The 13,830-nt window shown below is 42.8% G+C and overlaps 1 protein-coding gene across 1 annotated transcript in view; it reads right to left on the minus strand.

The window, feature by feature from the left end:
- Positions 1-11,150, minus strand: part of ANKRD13A (ankyrin repeat domain 13A) — a 352,335-nt gene extending 341,185 nt beyond the window's left edge. Inside the window, exon 1 of the mRNA XM_069214719.1 lies at positions 10,923-11,150. Within this exon, the coding sequence (XP_069070820.1) occupies positions 10,923-11,132 (210 nt within the window). The 5' untranslated portion in view covers positions 11,133-11,150. The remainder of the gene's footprint in view (positions 1-10,922) is intronic.
- Positions 11,151-13,830: the final 2,680 nt, after the last annotated feature.

The following is a 13,830-nucleotide window of genomic DNA, read 5'->3' on the forward strand; positions in this document are numbered from 1 at the left end:
TACAGCAGTGATAACAGTGGAGGAATGATTCTAGATCCGACCGTAAGGGGCGTACAGAATGGTTACAACCCAACAATGGCACAAGCTGAATCAACTCAGTTTATGATGCCTCAAAAGCAGATACAGGGAGGAAATGTTCATGCTCAAATGACGGGGAGTCAGATGGGCATGCCGGCAATGATGGCCCATAATATGGGGATGAACATGCCTCAGAATATGGGAAATGGACAAAATCCAGATGCGATATCACTGCCCATTACCGTAGGTCCAGTGGTACCTCTGTATAGTCAGCCTAACTTAGGCATGAGCAGTCAGAGACCAATGCTGCAGAATGGGACAGAAAGAAGGTGCATAGAAAACACTCCAGGGATAACCCCGATAGCGACTCAGCCAAATGGGTCTGGGTCCTTGATGGAGTTTAGTCCCGTATGCGCTCAGTCAACACTGGTGAGGTCGAGCCCCCCACTAATAATACCATTAACATCAAACACTGAAAAGTTGCCGCAACCATCGATGGCAGTCGATGTGAATGCTACACTGATGGGGGTAAATGCGCAACAGCTGACACAGTGGTTCAACAGTTTAAATTCCACACAAAGTTCAGACAGTGGGAAAGGAGACGATTACTTGAGCAGGATGAGGCTGAACATGGAAGCACAAGAATTGGTGGAAGGGAATATGGGTGTGAACAGGTTAGAATCCTACACGGAAGAGGAATTGAGGTATCTATGTCCAAAAATCACGAAAGAGGTAAACAAGGTACATAAAAGTTTGCAGGAAGTAGCAGACAGGAACGGGATTGACATAGGCAAGACGAAACACTTGAGCAGGAGCTATAGGTTGGATTTTGGGACCGCAGATTTTGAACACATGAGATCAGCAGGCATGAAGGCACACCTTAGAGAATTGTTGCAGAGTGCCCAAGTGTGGAGGTGCTTAGACAAGTGGGAAAGCAGATGGGTAAAGAGGAAGGATAAGAGGAGGGACAGTGCCACAGAGCACAATGAGAAAAGACCGCAGAGCAGCGAGACAGTAACCATGTTACCCATGAGGGAGACAGCAGGGGGAAAATTAATACATGTACCATGGCACAGGAGCGATATTCAGTCTTTTACGAACGATTTTCCCAAACTGAGGGAGAAGCCGATCGAATGGTATCAACAGACTGATAGGTTTGTGAAGCTTGCCAAATGTCTCTGGGAAGACCTGAACACTTTATTCGAGATTGTGGTTCCGGCAGATTTGTGGGAGGATTGCAAAAGAGCTGTAGGTTGGCCGACAAGTGAACCAGAGAGAGACAGGGAGACGGGTGCACCATCACCTATGGTGATGTGTCTGTACTATAAGGTGATTGAGCATTTGAAGACAAAGGTTGCCGCGAAAAATGTGGATTGGCAGAAAATTGATCGAACTGCCCAAGAGGCTAAAGAATCGATTCATAGTTACTATGAGAGGTTGTTGAAGGCGTTCAAGAATTACAGTGGCACGGAAGCAATTGAGGCGAAAGATATGCTTCATTTTGTGTTCAGATTTGTGGAAGGGCTGAAACCAGAGATAAGTCAGATGATAAAATCGCATTTGATCTGCTGGCAGTCGAAACCGATCGATGAAGTCTTGACTTATGCGAAATACTGTAGCGACGAAATTGAGGTGAAACAGAAAAAGCTGAAAGAGAAGGTGATGATGATGCAGCTTAAGGCGGCTCAGACAGGCTTGCAAGGTCTGCAAGGACTGCAAGGGTTGCCAGGGATGCAAGGGTTCCAACAGCAGTTGCAGGGAAACATGGCGTTTCAGCAACAGCAGCCGCAGTTGCAAGGAAACATGGCATTCCAGCCACAGGCCAGAGGCAGAGGTAGAGGAGGTTTTGTGAATAATGGTCCGGATTTGAACACTGTTGTGACGGGTGTGCAGGCAATGAAAAAGGTGATGCCGTGTCACGTGTGCGGAAACGTAGGTCATTGGAAACGCGAGTGCCCGATGGTGGTGCAGGAAGGTGCAGGTGCAGGTGTAGGTGTTGGTCAGCAAAATAATGATGTCAATGCATTTCAGACAATGAGAGGACCGAAAATGAGAGGTCCAAACACAAATTTTCAGACCATAAATCAATTGCAGGGATTACAACCTATGCAGCCGCAGCAGATGCAGATGCCCCGTGTGCAGATGACGCAGATGCAGCCGATGCAACAGCAGTTACCTATGGTACCTAATCAGCAAATGCAAATACCTTTGGCACCAATGAGTCAGCAGCAAGTGATGGTTCCTCCACAGGTAACGGGTCAGGTAATGAGTACAAACGGCACAGTACAACAGTTCCCATTACACAGTGAGAGTGGAATAAACAACGTATGGGAGAGTGAAAGTTCAGGAGAAGAAGGAGACTGTGTGCTTGCGGCATCCTTGGAAGTCGATCAAAGGGGTCCGTACGTAGAGGGAAGAGTAATGGGTCATCGTGTTTCATTCTTGGTTGACACGGGAGCCACACGTTCAACTGTTAAGAGCAGTGAAGTACCAAATTTGCCACTCTCAGGGAGGACAGTTCAAGTGGTGGGAGTAGCAAACAGGCATCTGACGAACCCAATAACAGATCCGGTACCAGTCAACATTGGTAACTATCAAGGGGTACATCAGTTTGTGGTGTGTGACTCAAGCCCGATAGCACTGTTAGGAAGAGACCTATTGTGTAAATTGGGTTGCTCGATCATGTGTTCAAACGAAGGAATAACAATAGAGACGAGCAATGATGGGGAAGACGAGGACAGTGTAGAGGGGGATGAGATAGAAACAGTCGACGAAGAGTATCCTCTGATTTGTCTTTTACCGATGATAACTGAAGAAGATATCCCAGCAGAATTACGGGAGACAGTCGGAAAGGAAGTGTGGGACATGACAGGGAAAGAGGTGGGATTGATGAAAGGAGTGGAACCAGTAAAAGTGATGGTAAAGCCCAATGCGATCTTTCCCCAGACCCCACAATACCACATGCCACAAGATACCCTCATGAAAGTTGCCCAACTTATTGACGAATTAGTAAAGCAGGGAGTACTAAAAGAAGTATTAAGCAGCCCATGTAATTCACCGATAATGGGACTAATAAAGCCAAGTGGGAAAGTCCGACTTGTGCAGGATTTGAGGAAAATAAATGACATCATAATCAAGTGCTGCCCTGTCGTACCGAATCCAGCTGTGATAATGTTTCAGATCCCTTGTGAAGCTGAGTGGTTCTCAGTCATCGATTTGTCACAAGCATTCTTTTCTGTGCCTCTTCATGAGGACAGCCAATTCCTCTTTTGTTTCAAATTCCTAGACAGAGTGTACAGTTGGTGTCGAATTCCTCAGGGGTTTTCTGAGTCACCGTCGATATTCAATCAAGTCCTAAAGAAAAATTTGGAAGAGTTAGAGTTGCCATTCGAGTCAACCCTAGTACAGTACATTGATGACTTACTGGTTGCATCAAAGACAGAAAGTGGCTGCACAGCTGATACCATTGCTCTGTTGAACCATTTGGGAGGGAATGGACACAAGGTGTCTCCTTCCAAACTGCAGTTCTGTCAGAAGAAAGTGAAATACTTGGGTCACCAAATAGAAAAAGGGTCACGGAAAATAATGAAGGAAAGAATTACCAGTGTACTTCAAATGAGTCCACCAAAGACAAGGAAGGAGGTGAGGAAGTTTTTGGGAATGGTGGGATACTGTCGCCAGTGGATTCCCAACTTCTCGTCTCTAGCGAAGCCTTTGCTGAAATTGACCCAGAAGGATGCCTTGGATCAGATCGAACTGAAAGGGGATGAGATGGATGCTTTTGTTGAATTAAAGGAGTGCATGTGTAGGGCTCCAGCTTTAGGTATGCCTGATTACACGAAGCCTTTCACATTGTTTTGTCATGAACGTGATGCATGTTCTTTGTCTGTCTTGACCCAAGCCCATGGTGGCGTGAACAGACCAGTAGCGTATTTTTCAGCTACTTTGGATCCGGTTGCAGCAGCACTCCCAGGGTGTTTGCGCGCCGTAGCAGCAGTTGGTATCAGCCTCACTCAGAGTGAAGGAATAGTGATGGGACACCCAGTAACAGTCATGGTCCCTCACTCAGTTGAGATACTTTTGACCCGCTCCCGAACGCAGCACATGACTGGAGCAAGACTCACAAGGTATGAAACGACTATTCTGGGCTCACCGAATGTGCAGCTGAAAAGGTGCACCACGTTGAATCCAGCTACCTTGCTTCCTGGAGAAAATGCTGAAATTGAGAACGCTGAAGACGTCGAGCATGACTGCCTTCAGGTGACTGAATTTTGCACAAAACCCCGACCGGATATCAAGGATACAAAACTTGATGAAAATGACCAAATTCTTTTTGTTGATGGTTCATGTCTAAGAGATGGGGTGGGAATTTTGAAAGCAGGATATGCTGTATGTACTGTGACAGGGGTCTTGGAAGCGGGATGGCTCCAAGGAGTCTATTCTGCACAAGTAGCAGAACTTGTAGCCCTTACTAGAGCATATCAATTGTCTGCATTGATGAAAGTCACCATTTACACTGATAGCCAATACGGGTTTGGGATTGTGCATGACTTTGGACAACTATGGTCACAGAGAGGTTTCCTGACTTCTTCAGGATCCCCAGTGAAAAATGGGGAGAGAATAAGGGAGTTGTTACATGCCATTCAAGTGCCAGCTGAAGTTGCAGTGGTAAAGTGCAGTGCTCACACGAAGGGTCAGGACTATGTGTCTCTGGGAAACGCCTATGCAGATCAAGTCGCAAGATTTTGTGCCTTGAACTGTATATTGTTAAGGGATGATTGGAATACAATAAGTGAACCAGAACTCGAACCAGCTGAAGCATTTGCCTTGAAGGTCGTAGATACAATAGAAGAACTAAAAGCACTACAAAGTAATGTCAGGGAGGATGAAAGAGATTCCTGGATTAAATCACAATGTATAAAGAGACAAGACGAGCTATGGGTTTCACATGAGGGAAAATTTGTTCTGCCAAATAGTCTCTTATCACAGCTTGCGTGGTTCTATCATGGGCAAGCTCACCTAGGGAGGGATGCCATGATAAGATTGTTCAAAACTGATTGGTTTAACCCCAGATTTCGTCAAGCTGCAGAAGCAGTTTGCCATCGATGTGTCACTTGCCAACAGATGAACCCAGGAAAGGGGACGGTTGTGAACGCGAGTCACATTGGTAGGGCAAGCGGTCCTTTTAGTCGTATGCAGATGGACTTCATTGAGATGCCTGTGCATGGGGGTTTAAGATATGTGTTGGTGATTGTGTGCATTTTTAGTCATTGGATTGAGGCATACCCCACACGTAGAAACGACAGCCTTACAGTTGCCAAGCTATTATTGAGGGAGTTAATACCACGTTTCGGATTCCCGATCTCTTTAGAATCAGATAGGGGAAGTCACTTCAACAACGAGGTGATGAAGTTACTTTGCGAAGCACTGAACATTGAGCAAAAGCTGCACTGTAGCTATCGCCCTGAAGCATCAGGACTGGTGGAGCAGATGAATGGTACGCTGAAATCGAGAATGGCAAAAATATGTGCATCAACAAATTTGAAATGGCCTGACGCATTGCCCTTAGTGCTAATGTCAATGAGAAACACTCCGGATAGAAAAACTGGATTGTCTCCGCACGAAATTCTCATGGGCAGGGCTATGAGACTTCCTGCAGTTCCCGCAAACATGCTTTTGAATATTACAGATGATATGGTGTTAGACTACTGCAAAGGTCTGGCTGACGTGGTTCGCTCTTTCTCTCACCAGGTGGAAGCGACCACCTTGCCACCGATCCAAGGTCCAGGACACGCACTGAAAGCAGGTGACTGGGTCGTGATAAAGAAGCACGTGAGGAAGTCGTGTCTGGAACCCCGTTGGAAAGGCCCTTTCCAAGTGATCCTGACGACAACTACCGCTGTGAAGTGCGCGGGGGTTCCCAACTGGATTCACGCCAGTCATACAAAGAAGGTGTTGTGTCCCACAGATGAGGAAGTTGAAGCGCTGAAACTACCAGTGCCTGATAAAACAGTGCCGAGTGCTGAGACAGAACAAAAGCGAACTGAAAGCGAACAAGCAACAGCAGGAGAAAAGGAAATATTATTGGAGAACGAAGAGTCTGACTCGCTTGGGGAAGACCAAGGAGAAAGTTCAGACAGCGACGACGAAGCTGCAGGTGACAAAGAGCCTGAAGCAGCTGAGGGTAGCAAAAAGCCTGAAGCAGCTGAAGGTGACAAGGAACCTGAAGCAGCTGAAAGTGATACTGAGCCTGAAGAAAGTAACGGTGACGAAGGGCTCGAAAAGAGTGAGAAAGCAGGAGAGCCTGAGCAGAAGGGGACTTTTTCAGAAACAGACGATACAGAAAAAGAAAAGGAAAACGTGACTGATTCCCCTGAAGGTGGGGACAAAGAAGAGCAGAACGAAAGAGCTCAAACCTCTACAGAAAGGATCGCAGGTCCATCAAACGGACACGGTGCAAAAAGAAGACTAAGTATCTCACCGATAAAAGAAAAGGGTAAAGAAGGTTTGAACGAAGGAGGAAGGCCAAAAGTGAAAGAGAAAAGAAAGGAAGTGGCTGTCGTGGAACAATCGTCAAGTGAAGAAAAAGACTTGGCGAAGGAGGAGAGTGCCAGCGAAGCAGAATCGAAAAGAGAAGCAAAATTGAAAAGGAAAAGGATACCAAACAGGAGGTATTCCGGTCCTGAATGGGCATATGCAGTAAACGATGATTGGACTGATGAGTTTGTATCTCTAAGCATCGAGAACGAAGAAGAAGAAGAGATACCAATAGAAAAGAAAAGTTTCATAGACTCTGTTGATTGAAACGGTAGTAAATAGTATTGCTTGCTGCAATCTAACGTGAGACAAACAACCAGCTGAGACATTGCTAAACCAAATTGAGACAAATGCTGCTAACCGATAAGTGACTGGCCTTTTGAAGAAGACGGTGTGAACATTGTGCTCGTTCAGCTTTGTAACTGAATTGCTAAGTAGTTTCATTTATAAGTGCTTCTAGCTCTCTGATTCTATACAGATCATGCCTAGGTACGCTATGCAGAATAATAGAAAGAAATATTGTAAATACGTGTGTATAGGCTTGGTACTAACATGTGTACTAATAATAATGGCAATTGTGTTTGGAATGCATGGAAAGGGTGAGAATAAGACTATTGCTGCTTCTACTATTGTTCCTGTTACTGTCACTGAACTAACACCATTGAAAAGACTAGCAATGGATGAGAGGCTCTTGCATGATAAGAAAGAGCTTTCGTATAACGTTTTCTATCGCTTACTAACAGAGTATGTTGAGACTATGGATGCGAAAGATTGTTATGTGTGTACCCAGATACCGACATCAGTAAAGGAAGGGGTGACTTATCACCACATGCCTCTTACATATGGGATTACATGTAGTATAGTAATGTCTAGGTTTTATGGTCAATCTAATATACAGTATTTTTTCTCAAATTATGATGTTACCTTTGCTTATGTTCCTATAATAGCGCAGCTAAGCGAGACTGCAAAATATTGGGATTACAAAATTATGAGGGACTTTTTCGAGCCAATGCAACCTTTTGAAACGGCTCATGCTCATAGGGAGAACCTTACTTGCTCCGTCTCTGCTGTAGAAATAAGCTTTTAGATCGCACAGATGATAGAAGGGCTCAAATGAAAGCGAAATTAGAAAAGGAGCTATACAAGAGGACTTCAGTAGATAATTATGATTTTGCTGCTATAAAGACACAAGGGAAAATTGCTTTAGATGCTTGGCATGTAGGGAAGTTTTGTATATATCGAGGTGAATCTTACTATGATAATATTTTTGTAGGAGCGAGTGAATGCAAACATACGTTTATTTTTAAGGCCAAATGGACATTCATGATGGACGGACTTGACCCTGTCATTCCAGGGGTGTATTATATTTGTGGGCATAATGCCTATTATCGTCTTCCAAAGGGATGGTGGGGAAGATGTTATTTGGGTATAGTGTTTCCAAAGGTTTATCAACTGGATGACATATCGATGATTGAAAAGACACCTGGATCCCATCGTATCCAGAAAAGAGAGACCGCAGCTGCTGTGGTAGGCGATATATTTGGAGCTATGATTCCTTCATTGGGAGTTGTGCTGAATTCCATCAAAATAAGGAAGTTGTCTACTATAGTGGATAACATGCTGACAAAGTTTTCAGGTGCTATAATCCTGATGGATGCTGAACTTGCAGCGGAAAGAGCTATGACTCTTCAAAATAGGCTTGCTTTAGACATTCTTTTAGCAAAGGATGGAGGCGTTTGCAAAATGATTGGTGCACGTCACTGCTGCACCTATATACCTGATAATAGTGTGAAGATTAAAACTATGCTTGCTAATCTAACAAAAGAAAGCGCAGATTTGAAAGAACTGAAAGAACCAGGAGTGTGGGAGAAGGTTGGAAAGGGACTTGCTTCAGTGGGACATTGGATTGGGGGAATTTGGAATGGAATATTATTGAAAATAATAGAAGGGATATTAATAGTGATAATTTGTGTATTTGGAATTTGGGGAATAAAAAGGGGAATAATAATGATTATGGAAAGAATTAAAAGAAGAAAGGAGGAGAAAATAATGAAAAGAATGGCAGAAGAATATAAAGCGCAAACTAGGGGAACTAAAAGAAAAAGGGAGCTGACAGAATTTTAATGGGATAAAATTTGTGGGCTAAATTTGTGTGATGACAAATAGTCATCAGAGGAGGGATTGATGAAGCAGAAAATGAAGGTTTTGATTTATTAACGCATAAACGTAGTGCTGAAATAATCATGTGTGATATTAACCGAACTAATAAAGATTGTACGGGGACAAAATGTGCCCTCAGAGTAGTTTGCCATCATTTATATGCGTGCTTTATATAACGTGGTGTATTAGAATTGCACTAATCCGACATAATCATAAACGTGTGCTACGATTTGCTTGTTTGAAATGTTTTAGCTTAGCATTACTTTAGCGGAGGCTTTGGCCTAGTTGCCTGGTCTCACGGTTTAGATGTTTGTATTTTTCCACTGTGCTATTAAACGTGTATTTGTGCTTGAAGCTGTATTTTTCCACAGAAACTGTTCACATGCTTATCTTAAAGTTAGTGCCAGCCGGCATATTTTCTCTTTAATTCAAGGTCGACTTGCAGGTGCGGACAATGGAGGCTCTGAGAGTAAGCTAATCGAGAGACAATGTTGCAAATTACGTACCCATCTCCAAGGATAATGTATGCTTAAGTAAAAGCTTGAGAACTGTCGTTTTTGATTGGTCAATTTGAAGCTAACCTATGAACCCACCAATGGAGACCCTAGTGGACTTGAACTGTTGTCTATAAAACCCAGGTGCACGAGAGGAAAGCTCTCTCTTCTTCGGACATCCCGCCATTTTGACTTTGTAGCTACTATGGCCCACTTTGCTGCGACGCCATTTTGAGAGACTTTGATGCTTTCTCTAATCGAGAGAAATAGACTTTAATGATTCTTGCCCTAGAGACTTTAACTTTGATTTGCCCCTTTGCATGAAGTAGTAGTCTTAACTTGCTGCCGTGAGGCAATTGCCCCGTTCACCCCTGCCCCTTTGTCCCGTCCCATGCTGATCGAGAAACGGTACCTGTGAGACGAAGACTTCATTGATTGCTGATCGGAATTGGTAATTATGAAAGGAAATTGTAAAATTGCATTGTGTTTCTTTTAGGTAACCAACTGCTGATTTTGGTAAGAGCCCTAGTTAGGAGTTTTCCAAATTGATGTTGCCAAATTGTTTTTGCATGAAGTCCCACATGCTGATGCTAATTTGAGGTTAGGCGAGGATTCCATATGTCGCACGATGCAATTTGAGATCTTGTTATGCTGACTAAATGTACGCAATTAGTTCATTACAGATTATCGTATTAGTGCTTTGCATTGCCATTATCGAATGCCTTGTGATTCAAATGCTTAATAGATTACACTTGTTTCGACGTTATGGACAGCTATTAATGTTCATATATGTCTATCATTTGGTGTTGAGACACATCTATATTGTGCTAGCTTTGTTAATATAGGGAAATAAATTCACTAACTTTGCAATAAACTGGTGTGGTTATTCCTGGCTGAAAGGTCAGGGTTCGCCGAAATGTATTCTGGATTAATTGTTAAATGTTATGTTGTTCAAGGTGTTGCTTATGTTCGTTATTGATTATCGATAAAAGGTGATTGATCGATTAAGAGTACAGAGAGTTCCCACTTAGTCAAAAGATTCATCGACCTAAAGAGCGTCCGAACGCAGGTAAATCGTTACCACGTTCCGCTCTATCACAGATGACATACCTTAGGTGCTCCTACGACAAATGTGTCCGGAAGGCAGTGACAATCTTGAGGAATACCATGCGTAAGATGTCATTAAGGGACTGGAAGACTATAACCATAAAGCCTTTGGTTGCGCTTGTGTAAAGAATTACACTAACATGTTTGATCAATGGCGAACCTTTATTATTGAGATCTCAATAGTGAGCTGTTGTGAATGAGCTTTCAGAGGAAGCTTTAACCCAATGTCTGCCGTGACTGGTGGCAGTCAGCAGTAGTTATCTTTCGACTCTCAACGGTGGCTGCCCGTAGTGGCTATCAGTAACGGGGTTCTAATGCAGATTCGCTTTCAGTGTGAAATGTCGGTGGCGGCTGTATGTGGTGTACGCGCTGGGTCATATGCTGTCACTGGTGGCCCTCGATTGTCTTTTCCGGCGACGGGGGCTCAACGTGTGGCTTTAACGGTGGTGTCTGTCAGTGCCATGATGTGCCAGTGGTGGCTTAATGACATTTCCCAGCGATGACAACTCAAACTGGTGAGGTCCCTTGTACGTGGCCTTAACTGTCACTAGCGTGTAGCTTCTGTCTGACAGATTATCATGGCTGTACCAGCAATGTATACTGTACCTTTCCACCAAGCTCCTTCTCCAGGTTAACATAGTCATTGTTCCACACTAGGAAGTGCAAAGGAAATCTGCTCCGGCACTCAGCTAAGGTGCACATCCTGATCCAGTACCATGGGGTCCCGCAGACGTCTGTCAATTTCCTTCGCAGACAGTAACTGAGACTATCACCGACTAAAAACACAATGCACCGGCACCTCGGATACTGCAACATCCAGCATGAAAACAAAGAAAGGACATGGGAGGTAAGCAACCCTGGAGCATGGAAACAAAAGAAGGACACAAGTATTGGTGCTACTATGAAAACAAAAAAAAGACACTTAGTTCCGAGAAAAACTCATGAATAAGCGCAGGACACGACAACACTGAGCAAAGAAGAAAGACGCATTTTGTAAACAACCAGCGGCGAGTGAAAACAGAAAACGTTCCCTGGATCGTGGAGTAAAAAAAGAACAAAAAATACTACACTACCAATATTTACTTACATATTTTTTGTTTTAAAACGTGCTCGTAAATCTGCGTTTCATTTGATTTTTCATAGCCAGCTTTTGTTTAATCTGTTCAGGTAAACTTTGAAACCTTGGCTGCCTAATGTAATTAACTCCATAAAAGCAGTTAATCCCTCTTCATATGTTGAAATAATACGCGCCTCAATTCAAACTATCAACTCTCATTGACTTATTAAGATGATAATTCTGTTATGGTCAGGTCCCAACTCCTAAAACAAGCATTTGCAATGCAATGGGTCTCGCATTTGCTCGAGTTAGAGCTGTTAAAGTTGTAAATTCCTAACTGGACTTTTCTTGCCACTGACATTGAAAATGAAAAGTAAAACAGTTGACGTAAGCGAGTGGATTCAAAGCGCCATGGCTGCCAATAGCCACCAGTGTTTACGAAATGTACTATTGATGATTTATACTTATGAAATATTGAAAATGTACTGATTAATGTAGTAATATGTCATATTAAGAGTAATGAAGTGTGCTCTAGCTTTATTAATTATAGGCCTTAACTTAGCGAGTGTCTTGGCTTAGTCTTGCCAGGTCTCATGCAGAAGCTGTATTTCTTAGCATTTAATAAAAATGCTGACCAAGTGAATTAAACTGTGACATTTTCTTTGTCTTGTTAAAAGTGCTTAACAGAACCTTTTCGTGAGAACCGACTGAAAGGAGATGATGTTCCTGCTAGTGTAACAACTTATGTGTAATGTGTGTGAGATGTACTTTCCTAGGACAAGAACAATGAAGACACTGACTGGAGCTGAAGATGCAATAATATTGTTAACTGACGAGCCGGATGATGAGGACATCGTAAAGTGAACCCATCAACTGCATGTGAATAGAGAAATATTAGAATTCATAGATTTGGTATAGAAATATTATTGGATAAAGTATGAACATACGATTAACTGACCACTAGGGAATTAGGGGATAGTTTAGGTGACTTTGATGTAACAACGCAACAGAGGGAGAATCACACAGACCTATTACGATTTGAGATCTCGAGAGACCTGATTTTGAGAGATTCAAGATTCATTCTGTCATTGGGCTCCTAATCTCTGACTGAGAGCCTTGGGTCAGCTTTGCTGGCCCATACTGAGGATAGGTAGATATGATGAAAAGTGGCTGTTATGCATTCTATGCCTTTTCTTTCTAGGTACCAACTGCGCTGTTTTGTTAGGTCCATAGTTAGATGTTTTCCTAGATTTCTGTTTCTAAATTGTTTTGCATGAAGCCCAACGTGCTGATGCTAATCTGACGTTAGTTAAGGGCACTCATAAATGACTGACAATTACAGGGACTGATGATTGATGGATTACCTGGCTGAATTTCATGTAAGCTATAACTTTGTCGCAACTGACTCTGCTATTGATTTGCACTGTAGCTCTAGAATGTGTTGTGATTCAAGCCTTGACTAGATTGCGTTACGTCCGCCGCTTTGGACAACCAGTATTGTTCTTGCATGTGTTTCATTTGATTTTGAGATTAATCTACATGACTTTAGCATTGTTAAAATAAGGGAAAAAAGCTTACTAAACTTTTACTAAAGGTATGGTTATTCATGGCTGAAAGGTCATGGTGCGTGACATTTACTGACTATTGATTATTGATTTTATTGATTACTAATGATTGTTGATTATCGTGTATTGATTATTGATTATGTACTGGAGCTATGGTAAGAACTTCTTAATTACGAGTCAAAAGGTTAATCGACCTATTCGCATTCCCTTGTAAGTTTACTTATTAAGGTCTGACACGCTAACACATTCGCTTGAGTAAGAGCTGTTAATGTTGTAAATTCCTAACTGAACTTTTCTTGCCACTGCTATTGAAAATGAAAAGTAAAACAGTTGACATAAGCTAGTCGATTCAAAGCACCATGGCCGCCATAAGCATGAGCACAAAGGAGAGACAAAAGGAAAAAGAAGTTTGCTTGCAGTCAAATGTCTCGGCAATTGTGCAATTATCCATGTTACAGAGTCGATGTCCAAGGAGGTAACCAAACCGCACCATGGAGGGACAAACGTAAAGCATTTACCAATGATAACAAAGTATTTTTGAAAGGCAAGCCCATGAACGAGTGATAATGATGGGCGTGCATTGGATGTGGTTAAAAGCCCACAGATAGATTACAAAAAGTCAGAGCGCTTGCACACTCGATCTAAAAAAGAAGTGAGGGGAATAACTAAGTTAGGCAGTATGCTAGTGAAATAACGGCACATGACCGCACTTGGAATCACAGGCAGTAGTATCCCAACCCATGACCTCTCAAGAATTGGCAGCACAAGAAGTGACATCAGATCTTAACAACTCACACATATGTTTAGCAGGACTAACATGAGCATATTCAAGCACATTACAATATTTAACAAATGCGATTTTGCATTGGGGTTGTGCCAAAAAAGTGAAGCA

Source organism: Pleurodeles waltl, chromosome 11 (genome assembly GCF_031143425.1).
Source record: "Pleurodeles waltl isolate 20211129_DDA chromosome 11, aPleWal1.hap1.20221129, whole genome shotgun sequence".
Classification (NCBI taxonomy): domain Eukaryota; kingdom Metazoa; phylum Chordata; class Amphibia; order Caudata; family Salamandridae; genus Pleurodeles; species Pleurodeles waltl.